This window comes from Rhinopithecus bieti, unplaced genomic scaffold (assembly GCF_001698545.2).
Source record: "Rhinopithecus bieti isolate Rb0 unplaced genomic scaffold, ASM169854v2 scaffold_13247, whole genome shotgun sequence".
NCBI classification, from domain to species: Eukaryota; Metazoa; Chordata; class Mammalia; order Primates; family Cercopithecidae; genus Rhinopithecus; species Rhinopithecus bieti.
In genome coordinates, this window is record NW_016807505.1 from 3,483,617 (window position 1) to 3,504,187 (window position 20,571).

General features: G+C 44.8%; 1 protein-coding gene across 3 annotated transcripts in view; it reads right to left on the reverse strand.

Annotated features, from left to right (window-relative positions):
- The window catches only part of OCA2 (OCA2 melanosomal transmembrane protein), a 357,547-nt gene that overhangs the window by 331,582 nt on the left and 5,394 nt on the right, over window positions 1-20,571 (reverse strand). For all 3 annotated transcript variants that reach the window (XM_017882412.1, XM_017882410.1, XM_017882411.1), the window contains exon 2: window positions 7,216-7,463. In XM_017882412.1, coding sequence (XP_017737901.1) covers window positions 7,216-7,442 — 227 coding nt within the window. In that variant the 5' untranslated portion in view covers window positions 7,443-7,463. The remainder of the gene's footprint in view (window positions 1-7,215; window positions 7,464-20,571) is intronic.

Genomic DNA, 20,571 nt, shown 5'->3' on the forward strand with positions numbered 1-20,571 from the left:
TCAAAATGGCAAAATTGTAGAGATGAAAAACAGAGTAGTGATTTCCAGGGGTTACAGATGGCAGGGGGAGGGGTATGTAACTTAAGCGTTTGTGTGAGAGATTTCTGCATGGAATCTGAGATTGTGATGGAATAGGTCTATATCTTGATTATAGTAGGGGTAACATAAAGCTACACAAGTGATAAAATGACAGACACACACACACACAGAGTACAAAAAAATTCCCAGTAGGAATGTTATTTAAATTAACAAAATGATGATAGAATTTATATGGGAAGGCAAGTGGCATCGAATAGCCAAAGCAATCTTGAGAAAGAACCACGCTGGAGGACTCACACCATCTGATTTCAGAACTCTTTATACATACAAGACAGTGTGATATTCATGACATGATAATCACATAGACTGATGGAAAAGAATAGAGAGTTCAGGGGACCAGGTGCGGTGGCTCACGCCTGTAATCCTAGTACTTTGGGAGGCCGAGGCGGGTGGATCACTTGAGGTAAGGAGTTCAAAACCAGCCTGGCCAACATAGTGAAACCCCATTTCTACTAAAAATACAAAAATAAAAAATAAAAATTATCTGGGCGTGGTGGTGGGCACGCATAGTCCCAGCTACTTGGGAGGCTGAGGCAGGAGAATCACTTGAACCCAGAAGGCAGAGGTTGCAGTGAGCCGAGATCATGCCACTGCACTCCAGCTGGGTACAGAGTCAGACTCTGTCTCAAAAAAGAATAGAGAGTCCAGAAGTAAATCAACAGATAAATGGACAATGTATTTGTGACAAAGACACAAAGCAATTTAATGGACAAAGGAGTCTTTTCAACAAATGGTGCTGGAACAATTGGACATCTATAAGCAAAATATAAATAAACCCAGCAGCATATGCAAAAATTCACTCAAAATGGATTATATGCCTAAATGTAAAACCTAAAACTACAACATTTCTAAAAGAAAAAACAGGAGAAAATCTTTGTGATCTTGGGTTAAGCAAATATTTCTTAGATACAACACCAAAAGTATACTCCATAAAAGAACAATTGATAAATTGGACAACACCAAAATTAAATTTCTGCTCTCCAAAAGAGACCAAAAAATAATAATACAAAGACAAGCCACAAACTGTTGGAAAATAATTGGGAAAAATGGAGTTTATAAAAAAAAGTTGTGTTGAGAATATACAATGAATCACAAACCCCATAATAGGAAAACAAGCAGACCTCACTCTTCAAATATATAAAACTATGATAAGGTACCTCTACATACTTACTAAAATAGCTGAAATTAAAAGTACAGTCAATATTAAGTGCTGACAAGGATGCAGAGCACTGGAGCTCTCATGCACTACAGGTGGAAATGCAAAATGGTACAGCTTCCTTGGAAAGTAGTTTGGCCACTGCTTAGACAGTTAAACACATACTTATCAAATAACTCAGCAATCTCATTCCTAGGCATTTATCCAAGAGAAATTAAAATTTACATTCACATAAAAACCTGTATGCCAATGCTTATATTGCTTTTATTCATAATTACCAAAACTTGGGAACAACCCAAGTGCCCTTCAAGAGGAGAATGAATAAATGAAGTGTGATATGTCCACACAGCTCCACTCAGCAATAAAAAGAAACACAACTTGGATGAAGCTCAAATGCCTTATACTAAGTAAAAGAACCAAACTCAGTAGTTCCATTTATTTGACATGCTTGAAACAGGCAAAAATGTAGAAACAGAAAACAGATTGATGGCTAACAAGTGCTGATGGGAAGAGGAAGTGACCAAAGGAGTTTTTGTAGGGTGATAGAAATATTCCAGATCTTGATTTGCTGACAATTACACAACTGTATGCATTTGTCAAAACCCATAGATCTACTCACCATTTCTGGTGAAATTATACTTCAATTAAAAATATATAAAATAATAGCTTTGAGCAATCTGCAACACTGACAGTGTTTACAACATATTGTTACATTTAAGAAACTACAAAGCACGAGATACACTCTGAGCACAATTATGTAAAAACTTGTATTACATATGGGAAAGACCAGAAGGGAACACAGATAAATGCAAGCAGACAGTAATGACTGTGTTAGGGACACAATGCTGTGCTCTCCCTTCAACCTCCAAATTTTCAGCAATATATTTATTTTCACTTGATACTAATGAAATACAGTAACTAATCCATGATAGTAAATGCTGTCTTAAAATAATTTATCTTCATTATTTTTAACATATTCTCTCCAATTTGCTTCCCTGTCCAACCTTCCATCATATGTATTCCTGCTAAGTGGAAGACTGAAAGGTAATTATATAATTTTGAAAGGGCAAATTTTAAGGTCAATTAATTCCTGATTTGTGAAAACAATTAGAAAAAATTAATTACATTTTCCACTGATTAGAAATAAACCTTCCCACACAATCCTGACTTTAAAAAAAATAGATAATTTAAGTCTGTCAATCTGACAACCAAATGTATTTAAGTATATCTGTTGTTCTTACATACTATTTTGAGATACAGAGAAAAATTGATTCAAAATTTTCTGAGATTTAATTTTAGGCAAAGCGAACGGGAAAGAGAGAGTGAAGAGAGTGGGGAAGTCTGCATGCATGGTCACTCTGTGCTCACCTTTTTTTTTTTTTTTTTTTCTTTTTTTTTTGAGGGACAGTTTCACACTTGTTGGCCCAGGCTGGAGGGGCAATGTGCGCTGGATCTCAGGCTCACTGCAACCTCCGGCCCTCCCAGGTTCAAAGCGATTCTCCATACCTCAGCCTCCCGAGTAGCCGGGGGCGGATTACCAGGCATGCGACACCAGGGTCCGGCTAATTTTGTATTTTCAGTAGAAGACGGCCGGTTTCTCGGTTTCTCCATGTTGGTCAGGGCTGGTCTCAAACTCCCAATCTCAGGTGATCCTCAGCCTCCCAAAGTACTGGAATTACAGACGTCAGCCACTGCACCCAGCCCTGTGCTTACTTTTTTATGAATAAAATTAGCATATTGGATAAAAAAATCATCTTTCATTTGGCAATTTTGTGTGTTTCATGTCATTACGATTGTATGGACAAGACGTATTCCTCTAACAAAAGGGTGGAAGTCCTCAGCTAAGACGGGGGGAAACAGCCCTGAGGAGTGTCCAGCAGCGTTCCAGGGCTGGACACACAGAGCAGGTGCAGGGTCCGAAAGACAAGCGTTGAGGTGCCCAGAGAACAAAGTCTGCTTTCTCCATATGTCTTTGTGGTTGGTTCCCTCTGTTATAGGACTATTGTTAAAGGAGGGTAAAACCATGGCTCTCATCCCAACATAAAATGAATGCAGGTCAATCTTTTGTTTAACTCATCAATCAGATGAAACTGATAAGATGCAAAAAACCACACATACATGGGCACTCAGAAATGCTGAATTGGGCCAGGCGCGGTGGCTCATGCCTGTAATCCCAGCACTTTGGGAGGCTGAGGCGGTGGAACAGAGGTCAGGAGATCAAGACTATCCTGGCCAACATGGCGAAACCCCATCTCTACCAAATATACAAAAATTAGCCGGATGTGGTGGCGAGTGCCTGTAGTCCCAGCTACTTGGGAGGCTGAGGCAGGAGAATCACTTGAACCTGGGAGGCAGAGGTTGCAGTGAGCTGAGATTGCACTACTGCACTCCAGCCTGGGTGACAATGTTGAATTGAACTTACAAATAAATGCAAAACTGAACAATGCATTCCACAGACACAATCCAACTTTACTTCTAGGGAAAAGAGTCATCTGCATTATTGTCAGCTTTCTGATGAGTTGCAAACAGTGAAAAATGCAGATAACCTGGAAGGATTCCAGACCTCCCTTCACTTCCTATAAAAGACACCAATCATCTTTGTGTTCCATTTCCAACTTTTTCTCAACAATTTCCTTCACCACTATTCATCTCTGGGGTCAGTGGTGCCTGAGTGGCTTCCAGGAATTGGCCTGCTGGTACTCACACCCTCCCACAATCCCATCCTCGAGTGTGGGCTGGACCTAGTGACTGGCTTCTAACCAACAGAATACAGAAGAAGGGATGGTGTCACTCTGTGATTAGGTCACAAAAGACTATCCCTTGTGCCTGCCCAGATGGAGTGGGCCCCTGGCAAGGAGCTGAGGGGGCCTCCAGTCAACAGCCAGCAAGGAACTGAGGCCATCCGTCCAACAGCCCAGGAAGAACCACAGCCGGCCAGCAACCACACAGATGAGCTCAGAAGCGGATCCTGCTCCAGCTGAACGCTGAGATGCTATGGCTCTAGCTGACGACTTGTCCCAGCCTATGAAGACCCTGAGCAGAGGACCTAGGTCAGCTGTGCCCAGATTTCTGACTCATGAAACTAAGAAAATAAATATGCACTCTTTTAAGCTGCTAAGTTTGGGAGAAATTTGTTACCTGGCAATAGATTATGAATTCACTCTCCCTTCCAGCTTTCTTTATATGTATATCCTGCCTTGTTTCATACAGATTTTAATCATTTTAAGAAAATACCGACTTACCTGTTTGTACACAGGTGATGAAACTGACCCAAGAAATTGCACCTGAGCTGCCTGGGAGCCAAAGGAAAAAGGGAACACGGCAGGCTGCAGCCTCTGCCTGCTTCTCCCCTGCACAAATGACAGAAAACCAGGCTGCAAGGGGATGATTCCCTGAGAGCTAAAACATAGGCCAGTTCAGTGCCCCAAATTACCTTTTCAACACAGTCTGAAGCAATCTATTTGCAGCATCTCATAGTGTTCTTTCACTCTGGTCATTCTCCACAACTGAACCCATAATAGATGGGTTTGACTTCACTGAGGCTAAGGGGTTTGCTGGTTTCCACATACCTAAGACTCCCACCTATGCCAGGTTCAAAGACTTACGTATCTTCTCTCTAATAAGAATACTGTTTTGTTTTGTTTTTCATTTTCTGCCTGTTTTCATGAAACAAGAAAGGCAAAATGTAATAAAACCCTTCAGTAACCTTCAGCTTAAGATGACAGTGCTGGGATACTCCACACATGGCCACCAGGCGACATGGCCCCACACCTGTCCGGGAGTGTGCTGTTTCCGGCGGCTCGCCTAGGTGCACGTGGACAACAGCCTGTGCCCTCCATACTCAGACATTCACACCAGTGAGCCCTTCCCCCGAGATTCCTCACCGTGGGTGGGCTGGGCCAACACGCCATTCTCCTCGTGGTGCTGAGAGCTGCCCCTTGAGGCTGCGGTTCCCTGTTGCTCCTCCTCCTGGGAGAAGCTCCACATGGGAGGTGTTGTTCACTTGTGAGGGCTCATGCCTGCGGACACGGGTGGCACCTTCTGGCATCTCCGCACTCAGCCTAGGTAGTTGCCAGTGCCATCCCAACACCCCCTCCCTGTGCCCTGGGCAGGCTGTGGGGTCGGGGCACCCTCAGCCCTCCCTTCACTGGACCACCACACCTGCCAGCTCTTGCCCCCACGTTCCTGCACCTGTCAGCACCTCTCCACGCCCTCCCTTCTCCTCCACCTGGAATCCTGCCTGGGTGCCCAGGGCCTCCTGACTGTGGAGCTCATGACGGGCCCCAGTCTGCCCCTGGTACACCGTACATCGAAGCAAGAAGTGAGGTCAAAGAACTTGGAAATATGCTCGGCTGGTTTTCCTGATTCTTGTCTCACTGGAAGCTGAACATTAGCCTTCCATCACTCACATCCTGGCTGGAACAATCCTGCTGCCTCGTCTGCCCCCCCATGCACACGGCCACGCAGTCCTTCCGGCCATATTAGACATTTCCCAACAAAACACTCTTGAAAGCAAAGGAAAAGGCAAGCCTCTCGCTGGGGGAAGATCCTGCAACATGGGACCAGAGAAAGTTAATTCTCAGAATATTCAATATGAATCTGGGAGAAACAAATATATTCAGTGTATAACAGAGAACATTTACTACAGGCTGTTTTTAATAGTATATGCTGGGGGGTGAGGAGCAGAAACTGAAAAGCCGCCAACAGGAGAACATGTATGAATGGTGGCATGTTCACATAATGAAATTCTATGCAAGCAGTTCACAAGAATGAACAAGATCTATAGGCATCAGCACAGAGAAACCTCAAAACACGTTGCCAAAGAAAGCAACTCGAAGTTTCACCATTTGCAAAACGACAGCATAGACTCTAAGTCAGCAGAAACACTCAGTAAAAGTATGAGCACGCACGTTGGGGAGCTCCCCCTGGAGGGGGCAGGATCACAGCAGCAGCACGCACCACACCCGCATGCAATTCTGCGGTGCTTTGTTAAAGGCTGGAGAGACCATCAGTACTGCAGGGGTCAGGGCTCTGGCTGTGGGAACGAGGGCCCTCAGATCTGCCATGTAATCGATACGCCCCCATTAAAGACAGGCAGAGACATCTACTCATAGGATGCTGCTTTTCTCATTACAAGGACATCTGCGTGAACTGCAAATTATGGATTTGGAGTGCAAGGATTGACATGTAAAATCCATTCATTGTCTTTACATAAGTAAATATTTAAAGATGTATCAAAATTTTCTCTTAAAGAAAGAAATCATGTCTTTTGCAGCAACATGGATGTAGCTGGAGGCCATTATCCAAACGGTTAACACAGGAACAGGAAACCAAATACCACATATTCTCATGATAAGTGGGCTCTAACCCCCGGGTGCATATGGACATAAAGAAGGCAGCAGGGGACACTCGGACCACACGGGGGCGGGAGGAGGGAGGGTGGAAAACTAACTATTGGGTACCATGCTGACTACCCGGGTGATCAGTCGTACCCCAAACCTCAGCATCACACAACATATCCAGGTAACAAACCTGCACATTTAACCCCTGAATCTAAAATAAATGTTGAAATTATTTTTAAATTTCCTGTATGTAAATTCTGACTTTTCTGACATGAAACTACTCAGTTTCACTTGCTATATGTATAGAAATAAAGCATGTCCTAAGAGACACTTTCCAACACTGCAGAATAACTGCAATACCTTAAATAATACATTAAGTGTTAAATCTTCATGCTACAAACTCTCTTTTCTATTTGTATTATCTTTTGGAGCTAAATTAAGCTCATCATATTTTACAAATATCAGTCATCAAAAACTAAGCCAGGAAAGTGATCTAACGCTGGAAAATTCTTGGAAAATTTCTGGAAATTTTCCTACAACAAACGTGGGGAACGATGCTCACGGAAACCCAATCTTTGTGAAGTCCACATTTACAAGATGGCACTATTTTAAACTCACCTCCCCTTTGTGAGGAATGAAGCAAACTCCTGGCCTGCAGGAGCCCAGGAGCTCTGCCCAGCGGCCCCGCTGGGGCAGGAGTGCGAGGGGTCAACCCCGCCGGCTCCCCGCGGAGGCCTGCGCTTGCCAGCTGCAAGTTCAGCGAGCCCAGGGGGCACGGACGTCTGCAGGAGCTCCACCTCCGGCGCGCCAGGGTACCGCCTGCCGTCTCTGCCCTCCAGATGCATGCTCCACTGCCAGTCTTCTCTCTAGGGCAGCCAGAAAAAGTCACTCGTGATGAAAGGCACACTGGGACTCACGTTTGCACCCTGGAAGTCCACACAGCAGGAATGCTGCTCCCACGGAGGTGCTCCCAGAGTTCCAGCGTCCTAACCACGCAGGAGCAACTCACAGGAGCGAGAAGTGAAGCTGGACTTCCTGGGTGGAGCGGGGACTTGGAGAACTTTTCTGGCTAAAGGATTGTAAATGCACCAATCAGCACTCTGGAACATGGACCAATCAGCACTCGGTAATAAAACGGACCAATCAGAACTCTGTAAAATGGACCAATCAGCAGGATGTGGGGAGGGACAAATAAGGAATAAAAACTGACCACCCCCCACCCCCAGCCAGCTGCAGCAGCCCGCTGGGCTCCAGTTCCAGGCTGCGGATGCTTCCTTCTTTCGCTCTTCAGGATGAATCTTGCTGCTGCTCACTCTTTGGGTCTGTGCCACCTTTAAGAGCTGTAACACTCACCGCGAAGGTCTGCGGCATCATTCTTGAAGTCAGCGAGCCCAAGAACCCACCAGAAGGAACTAACTCTGGACACACTAGCAATGGCCTAAGTGTTCAGCAACAGAGAGCTCCTTAGGTAAATTGTGATGTGTACACAGCATGAAATTCTGTGCTACATTAAAAATGATCTAAGGGATGGTTCTTGCTATTGGGAAATGCTAAGGATGTGGAAAGAATCAGGCACGTAGTACACTGTGATGTTTTTATTGAAATAAATATTTATGAATTACATACATAGAACAGAAGCCCAAAAGACACGCCCTCCAAAACACGGCTACCTCTGGATGGCGATGGTACCCCTGGGGTCCTTTTCCTTTGGTTTTGTCTCTTCTGTGATTTTTGCATTTTTTGCATTCAGCAAATTAATATTTTTCTGGTGAGAATATAATACACCCACCATAAGAGTAAGAACTATTCCCATACTTGTAAGGTTATGCTGTCCTACTTTGGGACTTATATTTCAAACCACTTACCATTTTATTTTTTACCTTTTCCAGCATCCTACAGCACCAGAAATGACCTTTGGCCTTGCAGCCGCTTGGTTTGCTGTCCAGGGTTGCCCTGAAGCCAGGACTCAGTGTGCACTTTGGCTGAGTTGGATTTCTGGCACTGAGATGCAGAGGCACGTGCTGGGGTTGGAGTTAGCACAATAGTGCATCGCCAGTCCTAATCACCTTCACAATGCCCTAGGAGCACAGAATTCCAGTGGACCCAGGATGACAGGAGTTTGCTGAGACTCAAAGCAAGTACAAGGCGTGTCATGTCTACCACTGAGTAAGACAGGGCACTGACAGCCCCAGACGCACACTTCCTGGTGGAGCCAGAACTGACTTCAAATACAGAAAGACATGACATTCGAAGAAACCTGAACGACCAAGGAAGTCCATATATCCTTCTCACCGTTGGTATTTCCCTGCTTTATCCAACCACTTATGCTGAGAGTGATCACTCAGAAACCAGTGAGCCGAAGGGAGGCCCTGTCGGCAGAATGTTCTTGTATCATAAAAGTGAGATAAAGCAGTTGCATTTGTTTTATACAATGGTTCCACTGCCTGGTAAGAACAAAGTACAAATGTACACACCAGCTACCAAAAAGTCTGATTCCACAAATTCCACACACGAGCTACATGTTTCAGTATTTGCATTTAAAACTGATGTGGCACGATATAAAGATGACTAGTAAAAGTAACAATTTAAAATTTAAATTTTTTATTTAGAATAATGACATTAAATACCAATTTATTTTTTTTTTTTTTTTTTTTTTTTTTTTTTTGCACGGACAGTCTTGCTCTGCGCCAGACTCATGGGTGGAGTTGCAGGTGGCCGGATCTCAATCATCTTGCAAGGCTCCGCCTCCGGGTTTTACGCCATTCTCCTGCCTCAGCCTCCAAGTAAGCTGGGATACAGGGCACCCGCAACTCTCCCGGGTAGTTTTTGTACTTTTTTAGAGAGACGGACCTCGGTTTCGCGTGTTAGCCAGGATAGGCTTCCGATCTCTGACCTTCAGCTGATCCACCGTTTCGGCCAAAGTGCTGGGATTACAGGCTTGAGCCACCGCGCCCGGCCTAAATACCAATTTAAAAGCACCATGACAAGCCAAGAGAGAGAGAGAATGGACGAAAGGGGAAAACTTTATATTTTAGTACCATTAATGGCATTTTCCCTGGTTTTTGAACAAAGGGCCCCACAAATTATGGAGCTGGTCCTGCTGAGACTTCAGAGGGGGTCCTCCTGCTCTCCATTGACAATTCCAGGATGCCACTGCCCCTCCTAAAACACCCAGCTTCTTTAGAAGAACATGCCATTGGAATTGTCACAAACTGACTGTGTATGTGCCCTCCAACAAACTCAGAGCCTGAAACCCTCCCCTCTAATGGGATGGTATTCAGAGGTGGGGTGTCAGGGAGTGATCGGGATTTGGGGAGGCCCTGAGGGTAGAGCTCTCCAGACCCTTCTGAGAGTCGTGGGAGACCTCGGCTCCTCTCTCCACCGTGTGGGGACACGGGGAGAAGGTGGGCCCTCCCCAGACACTGAATCTGCTGGTGCTGTGACCTGAGACTTCACAGCCTCCCAAACTGTGAGAAATGATGTTTGTGGCATAAGTCATCAGTTTATGGTGTTTTGTTACAGCAGCATGAATGGACTCACACAGGAACATACCACCCACCCTTAGTACAACAAATGTCCACTCTCTTTCAGGCCATGTCCCTTCTCCAAGGCCTCACTCCCCTCTTTCCCGGTGGAACCTCTGTGGTCCAGCAAACACCCTCCTCTTACTTGCCCCAAATCATTCTCTCAAACTTACCTGATAAACGAGTTTTTTATTACTGCAAAACAAATCACCACAAAGTACACAGGTATAAAAGCGCACGTGTATAACCTCAGAGTTTCTGTGGGTCAAGGCCAGGGTGGCTCAACTGGGTTGTCTGCTTGGGATCTCAAGGGGCCACTGGGCTGTGATTTCATCTGGAAGCTCAATGGGGAAGAATCTGCTGCCAAGGTCACTCAGTGCAGCCAGGATCCACATCCTGGTGGCTGCAGGACTCAGGGACGCAGCTTCTTGCTGGCTGTGGGCCAGCAAGAAGTTTATGGTGTTTTGTTACAGGAGGCCCCCTCAGAGGCCCCCTTCACCCCAACAGGCTCCTGCATCCTCACCATGTGGGCTCCTCCAGTACGTCTGCTTGCCTTCTCAGGCAGCAAGGAGCATCTGGAGAGTGAGCAGCAGTGAGGCAGAGTTTTATAGGCTATTACGTGTCGGGGGACATCCACCACTTTGCTGTATTCTGTCAGCTGGAGGTCAGTCCTGGGTCCTGCCTGCCCACACTCAAAGGGAGAGGACTAAACCAGGGTGTGAACACCAGGAGGTGGGGACCATGGGCCCCTGGAGTCTGCCACCCATGGCCAAATCCCAACCCTTCTCAGCCGCTGAACATGGCTGTAGAAAACCTTCCTTGCTGCTTATGCCTGCAGATGACATCATATGAGGAACCCCAGGTGGGCCCCAGTACTGCCCAGCAATCCCACCACACCTCCCCAGGCAGTATACGCACCTGCTGTCCTTCACTCCCTGCTTAAACCTCACACACCCATCCCCCTTTCACTCCCAGCTGCTGCCTCTGCCTCTTGCTCCCTTTACTGACCGAATCAGCCAAGGTCCAAGAAGGAAATAGAAGCTACTCTGAGCACTTCTAGAAGGAGCTGGAGCCCCAGAAGAGATACCCCAAAGAAGAACGGGGCATCCTCCCTTCCCTAATCCCCTAATCGCCCAGAAGAGTCTCCTATTGGCTTAACCCAAGCCAGAGCCCAAGCTGGAGTCAGACACTGGGATTCAGAACACAGTAGGGCGACAGTGAGGAATGTCTCCAAGAGCAAAACATCCCAGAATAGCCATGCTGGCAAAACTAGAAGCAATGAGAACAAAAGCCCAGCCTCTCAAGGACATACTTATCTACAGCCCTGCCAGGTACAGTGGAGCCCACCTGCTCCCACCCTCGGCCAGACTGCACTGTTGCATCCCTCCCCATCCTGAACCTCACAAACTGGCATGCAAACATACTGTCCTATCTGCCAACACTAAAAATACACAGCTCAGGACTGGTGTTTTCAGAAAGACAGAGAAGACCTACTTTTCCCTGTTCTTCCTGCTAAGTACAACTAAAAACCTGACGTTTAGAACAAAAAGCCCCAAGAGAAGCCTGCCCCCAGCCAAAGGACCAGGAAATAGGTAGCCTAGCAAGACAGAAAGCTTTTAGACAATATCTGTTCTACTGCAGCCTAATACTGTAGACCCATATCCACTCAGGAGAGCGAAGGCTGAGTGGGCATCCTCCAAAGGATATTACACTGTGCCTGGCCCCCAGTCCTCACCGGGATGCTTCGTAAAAGGTTGAGTAGGGAGTTTGGACATTCATTAGTTGCTGGGTGCTAGGGAGTTCCACCTCCTCCCTACACATTCCTCTCCCAATGGCTTAAGTGGGGACCACCATGTGAGGAGCCTGGACTTCATCCCTGCCCTGAAGTAAAAGGGACCCCTCTCCTTCCTTGCTGACATGGTGTCAGAGGAGGCCAAATGGGGTGTCAGGGCATTCACTTCTGCTCAGCAGTAATGAGGCCACCCCCCAGCGGTGTCACTAGAGGTCAGTAATGAGCAGTAATGAGATGTCCCATTCCACGCAGCCAGGGTGATATCAGCAGAGGCCTAGTAAGAGGCAGAGGTCCCACACCCACCCAGCAATAAGGGGGAATCCTTCCCCATCTTGGGGAACCTGAACTTCTAACCCTATCGGGCAGCAACGTCAGGCCCTTCTGCTGGAGCAGTGTCAAAGGAAGCCAACTAAACAGAAGGTTTAAGTGGTGATTAGAGTCTTGTAACGTAATACTCAAAATATGCAGGTTTCACTCAAAACCACCTATCATAGTGATAACCAGGAAAATCTCAACTTGAAAGAAAATAGACGATGACACCAAGATGATGGAGATGTTAGAATTATCTGAAAAAAATATTTTATTTTATTTTTTTATTTTTTTTTATTTATTTATTTTTTTTTTTGAGGCAGAGTCTCACTCTGTCGCCAGGGCTGGAGTGCAGTGGCCGGATCTCAGCTCACTGCAAGCTCCGCCTCCCGGGTTTACGCCGTTCTCCTGCCTCAGCCTCCCGAGTAGCTGGGACTACAGGCGCCCGCCACCTCGCCCGGCTAGTTTTTTGTATTTTTAGTAGAGACGGGGTTTCACCGTGTTAGCCAGGATGGTGTCGATCTCCTGACCTCGTGATCCGCCCGTCTCGGCCTCCCAAAGTGCTGGGATTACAGGCTTGACCCACCGCGCCTGGCCTGAAAAAAATATTTTTAAATCAGCCAAAATAAAAATGGTTCAACAAGCAATAACAAACACATTTGAAACAAATGAAACACAGAAAGTCTCAGCAAATAAGAGCCAAATGAAACTGAAAAACACAATAGCAAAATTTAAAATGCAAAAATGAACTCAACAGTAAAATGGAGGGAACAGAGAAAAGAATCAGTAAGTGGAAGACAGAACAACAGAAATTACTCAATCTGAACAATAGAGAAAATATAGTCTAAAACAGTTTATCAGCCTCAGAGACCTGTGGGACCGTAACACAAGATCTAACTTTCATGTAATCCAAATGCCAGAAGAAGATGATGAAGAGTATGTAGCTTAAAAAGTATTTGAAGATGTCATGGCTGAAAATTTCCTAAATGTGGCAAAAGACATCAACCTACAGATTTGAGAAGCTAAGCAAACCCCAAACAAGATAACCCCAAAGAAATCCACACCAACACATATAGAAGGCAAAATTTTAAAAACTAAAAGCAAAGAAAAACGTCCTAAAGAGAGAAATTAAAATGTCCCTACACGGAAAAAACCAATTTCAGATGACAGGAACCATGGTGGCCAGAAGAAAGTGGCATAACATTTTTCATGTAATGAGAGGAAGGAACAGTCAAGCCAGAAGCCTATATCCAGTGAAAGAGAAATCAAGATGTTTTTAGATTAAAGAAAACTAAAAATTTATTGCCAGCAGACCTACCCTAAAAGAATGACGAAATGAAGTTCTCCAAACAGAAAGGGAAAATGAAAGAATTCATTTTAGAACATCAGGAAGGTAAAAGAATATAAGTAAGGACAGGAGTGGTGGTTCACGCCTGTAATCCCAGCACTCTGGGAAGCCAAGGCAGGCAGATTCATTGAGCCCAGGAGTTTGAGACCAGCGTGGGCAACATAGCAAAATCCCATCTCTATTAAAAATACAAACACTTAGCCAGGCATGGTGGTGCCTGTAGTCCCAGCTACTCAGGAGGCTGAGGTGGAAGAACCACTAAGCCAGGAAAGTCGGGGCTTCCGTGAATCAGGATTGCACCACTGCACTCAAGCCTGGGTGACAGAGTGAGACCCTGTCTCAAAAAATAATAATAAAATAAAATAAAATAAAATAAAAATAAGTCCAGGCTGGGTGTGGTGGCTCACACCTGTAATCCCAGCACTTTGGGAGGCCAAGATGGGTGGATCACCTGAGGTCAGGAGTTTGTCACCAGCCTAGTCAACATAGTGAAACCCCACCCCTACTAAACATACAAAAATTAGCCGGGCGTGGTGGAGGACACCTGTAATCCTAGCTACTTGGGAGGCTGAGGCAGGATAATCATTTGAACCCAGGAGGCAGAGGCTGCAGTGAGTTAAGACTGTACCATTGCATTCCAGCCTGGGCAACAAAAGTGAAACTCCATCTCAAAGGAAAAAAACAAAAGGTCAGTCCCAGCAAGATTCTTAACAGATGCATCATGTGCTGTTTTCATTCAGAGAATAGAAGTAATTCTGTCATCAACTGTTGATAACACGCTATTGAATAACATTTATACACAGGTAAATACATTTTCCCTCTCTTGATTTTCCTAAATTCTGTTGAATGTTTGAAGCAAAAATTATAACACTCTTTGATGTGTTTATCAATGTATGCAGATGAAATCATCAAGATAATTCTATAACAAGTGAGAGAGGTAAAGGATGTAAAAGGAGGTAAGTTTTCTTGATTTTACTCAAACTGATAAAATGATGGCATCAGTAGACTGTGACAAGTAACGTGTATATATACTTTAATACCTAGAGCAATGACTTTAAAAAGCTATAAAAGAGATACACCAAGAAACATTATAGATAAATCAAAATGGAATTCTAAAAAAATGTTCAAGTTACCCATAGCTCTAATATATCAGAAAAATGCATTGAATGTAAATGGTCTGAATACACCAACTAAAAGATGGATTGGCAGAGTGAATTTAAAAATATGACTCAACTATGCAAGGTCTGTAAGAAATTTACTTCTAAAATAACAGTATATGGGTTCACATGGACATAAAGATGGGAACAACAGACCCTGGGGACTACTGGAGCAGGGAACAGGTGGAGATCAAGCCTTGAAAAACTACTTATTGGGTACTGTGCTCACTACCTGGGTGACAGGTTCAGTGGTACACCAAACCTCGGTGTCACACAACATGCTTTTGTAACAACCTGCACATGCATCCCCGAATCTAAAATAAAAGTTGAAAAATAAAATTAAATAACAATATAGGTAGGGTGCAAGTAAAAGGATGGAAAAAGATGTATCATTCAAGCATCAATCCAAAGAAAGTAGGAGAGGTTATATTCACATAACATATGCTAGACTTCAAGGCAAAGAAAATTACCAGGCACCGAGAGAGGCATCTTGTAGTGATGAAACGGTCACTTTACCAAGAAAACATAGAAATCCTAAACACATATGCACAATACAACAGATCCGCAAAATATCTAATGCAAAAACTGATAGAACTAAAAGGAGAAAGACACATTTATATTATAGTTTTATAGTTACAGACGTAAACATTTGTCTCTCGGCAATTAATAGAACTAGACAGAAAATCAGTGCAGATCTAGAAGAACTGAACAACACCCACAACCAACAGAATAAAATCAATTATTTGTGGAACACTCCATCCAACAACAGCAGAATATTCTTACAAAGTACCTGAAGAACATACACCAAGATAGACTATGCTTTGGACCGTGAACCAAACCTCAACAAACTGAAAAGAATTGAGATCATACAGAGTACTCTGTAGCCACAATGCAATCAAATTAGAAATAAGTAACAGAAAGAGAGGAGGAAAATCTGCGCCCTTGGAAATTAAACATACTTCCAAATAATCCAGGATTCAAAAAGAAAGTCTCAAGGGAAATCAGAATTATACTGAACTGAATGAAAGTGAAAATACAACATACCACAATTGGCAGAACACAGTGAAACCAGGGATGGGAGGAAGTTGACAGCATAAATGCTAGTATCAAAAGGAGAGCAAGTCTCAAAAAATAATATAAGCTCTCATCTCAAGAACCTCGAAAAAGAAGAGGAAAATAAACCCAAAGCAAGCAGAAGTGAGAAATAATGAAGCTGAGATTAAAAATCAATGACAGAGAAAGCAAATCAACAAAAACAGTAGAAAAAAATCAACGAAACCAAGAGTGGCTTCTTTGAAAATATCAACAGAATTAGCAATCCTCTAGCAAGACTGGCAAAGAAAAAACAGGGAATGAAAGTTATTAATATCAGGAATGAAACAGGAAATACCACTACAGACCCTGAAGACATCAAAGAATAATAATGGTATATTAGATTGCCATTTTACAACGTTACATACGTAAGTTGGAAAACTTAGTCCGAGTCCTCAAAAAGCACAAATTACTACAACTCATCCAATATAAAACAGGTAATCTGAATAGCTCTATAATTTCTATTAAGTAAATTAAATTTGAATTTTTACAAAAGAAATTGCTAGGGTCAGATGGTTTTACTAGAGAACTCCACCAAACATTTAAATTAACACCAATTCTATACAATCTCTTCCAGGAAACAGAAGATGAGGTACACCTTCAGTGAGTTTTATGAAGACAATATTACCCTGACACCAAAATCAGATACAGAACAAAGAAAAAATATTACAGGCCAATATCTCACATGAATATGGTGCAAAAATCTTTAACAAAATATTAGCAAAGGGAATTCAGTAATATATCAAAAGAACTACACACATAACTAAGTAGGGTGTGTTCTAGGAATGCAAGCCTGGTTCAGTATTCAAAAAATCAATCAATGTTGAACATGGAGCTACCATGTGACCTAGCAATTCCATGTGTAGGAACATGCCCATGAGAAATGAAAACGTATGTCCACACAAATATGTGTACAATAACAATAGGATCATTATTCACAATACCCTAAAAGTGGAAACAACCCGGCCCTGCACGGTGGCTCATGCCTGTAATCCCAGCACTTTGGGAGACCAAGATGGGGGATCACTTGAGGTCAGGAGTTCAAGACCAGCCTGGCCAACATGGTGAAACCTCGTTTCTACGAAAAATACAAAAATTAGTCAGGCATGGTGGTGGGCACCTGTAATCCCAGCTACTTGGGAGTTTGAGGCAGGAGAATCATTTAAATCCAGGAGGTGGAGGTTGGAGTGAGCCGAAATTGTGCCACTGCATTCCAGCCTGGGTGACAGAGCAAGACTCTGTCTCAAAAAAAGAGAAAGAAAGACAGAAAGAAGGAGAGAGAGAGAGAGAGAGAAAGAAAAGAAGGAAGTGCAAATAACCCAAATGTCCATTACTAAATAAATAAATAAAATGTGGTATATACACCCAGTGGATTATTTGACAATAAAAATGAATGGTGTCTGACACATGCTAAAACATGGATAACCTTTGGAAACATGCTCAGTGAAAGAAGCTAGTCACAAAAGGCCACATATCGCCTGACTCCATGTATACATAAAATCTTCAGAACAGGTAAATCCATAGGGAAATAAAATAAAATAAATTAGTTGCTGCCTATGGCTAGGGGAGGGGATAAGGTTGGAGGGAAATGAACAACAAATGCTAATAGCGTGGAGTTTCAGTTGGGTTCATGAAAATGCTCTAAAATTGATCATGGTGATGGTCACACAACTCAGTGAATATATTTTAAAAAACCATTAAACTGTACATTTTTTTGAGACAGGGTCTCCCTCTGTCGCCCAGGCTGGAGTGCAGTGGTGCAATCACGCCTCACTGTAGTCTTGTCCTCCCAGGCTCAAGTGATCCTCCAACTTCAGCTCCCAAGTAGCTGGGACCACAGGCACACACCACCACGCTCAGCTAATTTTTTATTTTCAGTAGAGACAGGGTCTTGCTGTGGTGCCCAGGCTGGTCTCAAACTTCTGGGCTCAAATGATCCTCTCACCTTAGCCTCCCAAAGTCCTGGGATTACAGGTATGAATTTGTATACTTTAAATGAGTGAATTATATGGTATTTAATTATAATCTCAATAAAACTGTGAAAAATATCAATCAGTGTAATCTACCATATTAACAAGCTAAAGAAGAAAAATCACATGACCATATCAATTGATGCAGAAAAGCATTTAACAAAATTCAACACCTATTCATGATAAAACAAAAACTCTAAGAAAACTAGGAATAGAGAGGAACTTCCTCAAACCTATCAAAGAACATCTACAAAAGACATGGAGCTAACATGATGCCTAATGGTGAGAAACCTGAAGCCTTCTCAGGAAGACAAGGCAAGAATCTTCCCTCTCACCACTCCTAAACAATTTTCAAATTTCAAAAGTAAAAAAAAAAGCATAATGGGCAAAGATTTCACTAAGGAGGATATGCACATGACATGGCAACTGAGCACGTGAGAAGACGTTCAAGATCGTGAGCCACTAGGGAAATGCACATTAAAACTGAGCTATCACTGCACACCTATCAGAAAGGCTGAGATAGAAAACAGGCCAGGCGCAGTGGCTCACGCCTGTAATCCCAGCACTTTGGGAGGCCGAGGCAGGCAGATCACCTGAGGTCAGAAGTTTGAAACCAGCCTGACCAACATGGCGTAACCCTGTCTCTACTAAAACTACAAAAATTAGCCAGGCGTGGTGGCAGGTGCCTGTAATCCCAGCTACTCAGGAGACTGTGGCAGAAGAATCGCTTGAACCCAGGAGGCAGAAATTGCAGTGAGCCGAGATCACGCCATTGCACTCCAGCCTGGGAGACAAGAGCAAAACTCTGTCTCAAAAAAATAAATAAATAGGCCGGGCGCGGTGGCTCAAGCCTGTAATCCCAGCACTTTGGGAGGCCGAGACGGGCGGATCACGAGATCAGTGGATTACGACCATCCGGGTATACACGGTAAATCCCCGTCTCTCTTAAAAAAGACAAAAAACAAGCCTGGCGACGAGGACGAGCCCGGGCGCCTGTAGTCCCAGCCTACTCGGGGAGGCCTGAGGCAGGAGAATGGGGTAAACCCGGGAGGCGGAGCTTGCAGTGAGGCTGAGATCGGGCCAGCTGCGGCTCCCAGCCTGGGCGACAGAGCAAGACTCCGTCTCAAAAAAAAAAAAAAACCATAAATACAATAAATAAATAAATAGAGAAAGAGAGGGAGGAGGAGTGAGAGGGAGGGAGGAAGGGAAGGAAGGAAAGAAAGAAGGAAGGAAAGAAGGAAAGAAAAAGAAAGGAAAAGAAAGAAAGAAAAGAAAGAAAGAAAGAAAGAAAGAAAGAAAGAAAGAAAGAAAGAAAGAAAGAAAGAAAGAAAGAAAGAAAGAAAGAAAGAAAAGAGAGGCAATACCACTGGCTACCAAGGACTCGAGAGGCTGGCTCACTCCTGCATCACTGATGGGAATGCAAAATGGCACAGCCACTCTGGAAAGCAGTTTGACAGTTTTTTAAAAACTAAAATTGCAACTACCAGCCAACAATTGCACTCCTGGACACTAATCCCAGAGAAACGAAACTTTCATTCACATAAAACCCTGCACTCGAATGTTCATAGCAGCTATATCAAAAATTGGAAGCCACTCAGCTGTCTGTCCCTAGGGGAATGTGCTGTGCTGCATGCATGCCCAGGAGGACCAGGCTGCAATCAAAAGGAACAGACAATTCATACACAGCAACACAGAGGAATCCAGAGTGAAAATCCTCAGTGAAAAAAAGCATTTACTCTGATTCCATAACTACAACATTCTTGAAATGGCAAAATTATATAAATGAGGAATAGATTAGTGGTTGTGGGGGGGTTGAGTAGGTGCTCTCATTCCACCCCACTTCCTGCCTTTTCCATGGGAGACAGAGGCCTCTGCTCACCCAGACCTCTCCCTCTTTCTCACTCATTCCTCATCCAGTTCTTCCAAACACATCCTAACTCCTCCTGGTCCCACCTGGTCATCGCCTTTCACGAAAATGATGGAGCACTCCAATCCCACAGCCTGTCTTCTGGGGGACCCCAACACCCTAACACCCAGCCTGTCCCCTAGGGGACAGCAACACCCTGGTACACAGTCCAACCCCTGGGGGACCCTAACCCCCTACCACACAGCCCATCCTCTGGGGGACCCCAACACCCTAGCACACAGCCCAACCTCTAGGGGACCCCAACACCCTAGCACACATCCTGTCTTCTGGGGGATCCCAACACCCAGGCACACAGCCCGTCCTCTGTTGTGACCCCACACCCCACCACACAGCCCGTCCTCTGGGGTGACCCTCCCCTCACCCCAGCCCGTGGCTGCACTCTCACAGGCACCACAGCTTCAGCCTGGCTTTGCCTTGTTGGGCCGCATGCGCTTGACTTGCCTAGGGCAGGGCCACCCTGGGCAGAGCTCCCGCCCGTAGGGACACCTGCAGCTGGGGGAGCGGGACGGGGAAGCCGTAAGCCAGCGGCACAGGGCGGAGGGCGCGACAGCCCCACCCCACCCCTCCAGGTCCTCCCCGCGATGGCGCCCAGGACCCTCCTTCCAAGCAAGACTCACACCGAAGTGACCAAGTCGTCACCAAATTTTAGAAAGAAAAAACAGATGGCTGTGGCTTATTTTTAGGGGGAAAAAAAAAGATGGTACAGAGTCGGTGGAATCTTCCAGTCCTCACACCCAACCCCAAATCCTTCGTGTGGGCGGCTGCCGGCCCTCTCTACAGCTCTGCGCTCTTCCTGCCTGCAGCCGTGCCCGCCCTCAGGTCCTGCGGGGTGGGGTGGGGTGGGGTGGGGTGGGG